Source organism: Durio zibethinus, chromosome 1 (genome assembly GCF_047325235.1).
Source record: "Durio zibethinus cultivar Kanyao isolate XHJ-2024 chromosome 1, ASM4732523v1, whole genome shotgun sequence".
Lineage (NCBI taxonomy): Eukaryota > Viridiplantae > Streptophyta > Magnoliopsida > Malvales > Malvaceae > Durio > Durio zibethinus.
Window position 1 is genome coordinate 27,654,116 of NC_143162.1, and position 5,121 is coordinate 27,659,236.

General features: G+C 31.6%; 1 protein-coding gene across 1 annotated transcript; it reads right to left on the reverse strand.

The window, feature by feature from the left end:
- Positions 1–2,243: 2,243 nt before the first annotated feature.
- Positions 2,244–3,631, reverse strand: LOC111311193 (nuclear speckle RNA-binding protein B-like). Its single transcript, XM_022910565.2, has one exon. It carries the CDS (start codon positions 3,325–3,327, stop codon positions 2,620–2,622), a length of 708 nt encoding a protein of 235 aa, XP_022766300.1. The 5' UTR covers positions 3,328–3,631; the 3' UTR covers positions 2,244–2,619.
- Positions 3,632–5,121: the final 1,490 nt, after the last annotated feature.

The following is a 5,121-nucleotide window of genomic DNA, read 5'->3' on the forward strand; positions in this document are numbered from 1 at the left end:
TTTGGGTAGAAAACTGTAAGATTGGTAAATTTGAGGTCATTTTATCGAACTTGGGTTGACTTTGATTTTTGAAAATTTTTATAACTATAGTATAACATTGACATATCAAATTACCATATTTGAATTTTTTAAAAAAATGTCATGCATGTCTGATTTTCTAGAAATCCCAATTTCTTTGTCTTTTTTAAAAATAGTTGTTTCATTGTTCATTGCTTTGAAAAAGAATATCACTGTCTATTGTCATAATGTTATCAAGTGAAAACAAGGTTCACAAATTCTAATTCATGGCTTTTGATAGGTCATGCCTAATAAAATAGAGTCATTTGGATGATTTAAAAATTGGTGTTTGGGTATTTAAGAAATTCTTAATAGTGATCACTAACTCCTCTAAGACTCAAAATTTTCTCTGTTATTCTTTCTTTTTCTTTTTCAAGGTATTATTATTATTATTATTATTATTATTATTATTATTATTATTATTTACCTTTGGACCTAACTATGTGGGACCTTATTTAAATCTAACATTTTCTCCTCTTTTCCATTTTTTTTCAAAGAAAACCTATGAGTTCAAAATTTAAAAGAAATTGAGAATATCACATGACAATATAAATCCATGAAATATTATGATGTACAAGATCCACTCATGTAGTGGAAACACTTAAACTTGACCCAACAATTCACATTTCCAAAAGTGTTGTTAGATGACACTCAAACTTATAGAAACAAAAGTTCCCCACTTAACATTTCAACCTTAGCATCATTGACCCTCGATTCTATCACTATCAATCATCAAAACCACTAACCAATTCTTTAAATTTTGTAGGATCTACATCAATGAAAACTGAACTGTATCCTTGAAGGCAATACAAACTAATTATTTTTTTAGTAAAAAAGTAATTTTTTTCTTAAAATGTGTAAGAAATTGTTAATCATAACAAAAGAAACTGAAACTTGGAATGTTAAATTAATATAAAATATCTTATTAAATTCGGTGTCACGAGTCAAGCGATTGTAATTCAATTCATGAATTGACCTAAACCCTAAATAAAATTATCATAAAAAATTTAAAATTAATGATACATATGTCTATTTACTTAAAAAAAATTATACACCCTTTTTTTACATTTTATTTTAAAAAAATCTACTCATCTTTTTTTTAAAATTGGTACAATTATAATTAATTAAATAATCAATTATTACATCATAATCAAATTATAATTATTAACTAATTAATTAATTAATTATAATATAACTAAACAATCAAATCCATAAATTTTTGGATTTAAACTTAAAACTTCAAAATTGTAGGATCTCTTCCTTACTACTACTATTTTTTTTTTTACATATTTTTTTTCAAAACATTAATTTTTCCCACCCATATTGTGGATGTGTCAAATTTTCTAGCGTGTATGTGTGCAAGTGCCAGGGATATTTGTTGTAGATGGAGGAGTAATTTAAAACTTTGTATTGTGTACGTCTGTTTTAAATTCTACAACTAGTTTAAAAAAATTATCATCATTTGTATCTTTTTAATTAGATTAGTTATTTATTTGTTTTAATATACTCTTAAGTCTAGAAGGGTATGTGCTAATCTTTTAATTCCATTGGTGCAGTCTGTGTCTGTGTACGAGACAATTTATCTTAATAATGTATACTTTGCTTTTATTTGTTTATTTAATTTTAAGGGTTTTTGTTTAGTTTGTTATTTTAACTATTTTATTTATCCTTTTTCTTGACCAAATTCGCTTGCTTTTATTTAGACTAAATTGAAGGAACACTTGTTCTTTAATAAATATTTTTCATAATTTAGAGCTTTCGTTTGTATATTTTAGATTCATTTATCCAAACATTAGTAGACCTTTGTTTTTTTTTTTTTTTTTGGTGTGTGTGTGTGTGTGTTCTTGATCAATTAAAACGCATTTTTTTTAAAAGGTGTACTTAAAATGCTATTCTGCAGTCTCTTTCATTCGTGATTTCTCTTTCCCAGCCTAACTTTAAGCAGACTTCTCATTGTATATGAAAATGAGAACGAAAGTGGACTAAAACATACTGCAATTATGTTGCACGTGTTTGATGGTATCTATCAAGCTAAAAGAAATTAAATTGATGAATGTAAATAAATAAAATTTAAAACTCATCAAAATGTGATATTTTTAAAGCTAAACACAAAATTTGCAAGAAATCAAGAAAAAAATGATGATGCAAAAGCATATAGAAACTGCAAGAAAAAAAAGTGTAATGGTAATGCTTTCAGATTACATGAACATTGCTGCTACATATATGAGACAAAAATAGTATCAGAAAAGGAAAAAAGAAAAAATGAAAAAAACGAAGGTTATCACAGGATTTTTGAGCCAGAACTGCCATATCAGTAGATGGCCCATCATATTAAAATTGGAAGAACAATAAAAAGATAAGGCCATTAAGAAGTTTCAAACTATCTAACCTACCAAATGAACATCAAATTTCCACTTTTGTCCTCCACCTTCATCATCAGTTCAAGTTGCACAAAAATGGAATCCACAACTACTAAACATCTGCTTTTGTGTTTTCAAAACCCCATAAAGCAAAGGGAAAAGAATTTATATTTCTATATCTTGCAAAAAGTGAAAATTTTGTTTAAAGGTTAAAGAAATTGTTGAAAGGGTCTGTTGATGGAGTAGTAGGAGACGGTATTAAATAAGGTGAGATATTAGAGCTTGAAGGACTAGGCATGAAACTGCCTTCTATGAAATTCCTGTTTCCATGAAGAAAAGGACTCAAATCAGGGAGGAAATTTATTGAGTTTGGATCAGATGGTGGTGAGAAGAAGTTTGATGATATTGGAGGTAGTAAGGTTGGCCCAGGAGACAATACTCCTGGAAAGAAACTTGTTCTTTCAACCCAAGGATTCATCTCTATGCCTTCTACAAACTCAAAGTTTTCTTCGCTAATTTGTTTCTTTTTTCCTTCTGCAGGTGACCGTGTCTTCTCTATAGTAGCAAATCTTGCCGCTGGTGAGATTGCACCACTGGTATCATTGAATGGTACTGGATGATTGGATGTTGATGGTGGAAGGGATGAAGATCCCGAAGACGATGATGTCGAGCCTGTAAGGCGTTGAACTAGGCTCATGAAATCCCGAGGGTTTGTATGGATCACCTTTGGTGACACAGTGTAGATGATTACTGGGGGCTTTATTTGTGTCGGTTGTTGTTGCTCTGGCTGTGGTGCCAACGGTGGTTTCTTGATCTTGTATGAGTCTTTACGAACCTTCAAAGGGGCGGGACGAGGACCCTGAAGTTCTTTCTTAGGCGATCTGCTAGTAGGAAAATCCGATGAATTCATGTTGAATTTTGAATGAAAGTAATAAAAATAAAACGAAAAGTGAGACCACAAAAAACCGATGATGAAGAAGAAATTAATAGCATAATTATTGCATTTCGCTGCAATGAGAAAAGGGGGGGACAATTGGAAGTATTTAAAGAGAGCAAGTCAATGGAAATAAAAGAGGATAATTTAATGTGTGAAATGAGAATGATTTAGTAAACTTTGGCTTCTTGTACAGTGATATTTTAGGGGGAAATGTAGGCCGATGTCGTGGTGTTACGAATGTTTGAAATTGTCCAAGCTTTTATAAGCTGAAGTGGAAAGGGTCAGTGGGACGTTAGAGAGAGAAATGGTGATGTAGCTTGTACATGTAAGCTTATTTATAGAATAATTTTTTTTAGATTTATTTATAGAATAATAATTAATATACTAATAAGATAATAAAAATGCTTGAGACAGTCCACGCATACAATCTACAGATTGATTGGAAACTTCTAATTTGAAATTTTCATATCTAAATTTTTGTGACAAAATAATGAATATACTAGATAAGTCTGTGATTATTAATTTTGGTTTAGAGTCGAATTCGCTTATGGGATTGATTTTGTGTTTGACAAGGTCTTCTCAGAATATGTTTGGAAGGTTATTACATTCTTTCTATGTTTCATTCAAGGCATGCATCTAGTATCTACGTCATAAATAGAAATGTTCAAGAAATATGTTCAAGGATGTGAGAAACGTTCTTCTTCTTGAAATTGAACACGTTTTATTGAAAACGTTCTTCCCTAAATGCATGCACAAACGAAAATTTTTTTACACGAGCATAAAAATTATACAACTTGTTTATAATATCATTGTACTTCCAAGGGCTTTCGGTTACTTTATTCAACCAAGAAGAAACAACAATGAATCACCTTCAACAATAATCTCCAGGAAGGGATCAAAATTAGCATCAACAATAATGAAGAGAGCTCCTAGGATAACCAACAGTTCCGCAAAGTTAGAGTCTTGGATTGCTATATGTTTGGAGAATAACAGAATTATCTTATCTTTGTGATCTCGAAGAACCACCCCATTGCCTGCTGGACTTGGTTTGTGGATTGCAGAGCCGTCGACATTTAACGTCCACACTCTTTCGGGTTGGGGGGTCCAATCGATGTTTTTCCTAACTGGTTTTGTATGCCACCGTACCAATTGATTTTGGATGTTTGAGACAACGTCCAGGGAAGAATAGCTTGTATCAGGAAATTTGGCTTTTTAACCATCATCCAAGTCTAATGCAGATCAAATTTTAAAGTTCATCAGTCAACATGGTTTTTTGGTTGAAAATCTTTTCGTTGCGCGCCAAATATACTGACCAAATGATATCATAGAACAAAGTATATATCCCAGATATTCTTGTTGCTAATCTACATTGCAAGGCATTTCCATGATTGAAATAGGACATTTAGAGTCCCAGGAATAGGCCAAAAAATACATCACTGCCCACACCACTTGTTCCATATTTTTCAAGAGAAGTGGTAATAAATAAAGGATGGTTAACGATTTCAGCCATATCGTAGAAAGGACATTTGTTCTCCGTATTCCTTAGACATTCTCTTCTTTGAAGCACATCCCTGATCGGATGCAGCCTTTCAAATCTTTCCATGCAAAGACTTCTACTTTTGGTGGAGCAATACCTTTCCAAATGAGCTTTTCAAAAGGTGCTTTGTGAGATGTGTTTTTCTCCAGCACTTGTCTGAATGATTTAGGACTGAAAATGCCATTTGTAGTGTGCATCCAGATGGATCTGTCTGAGGCCGAAATAAACAA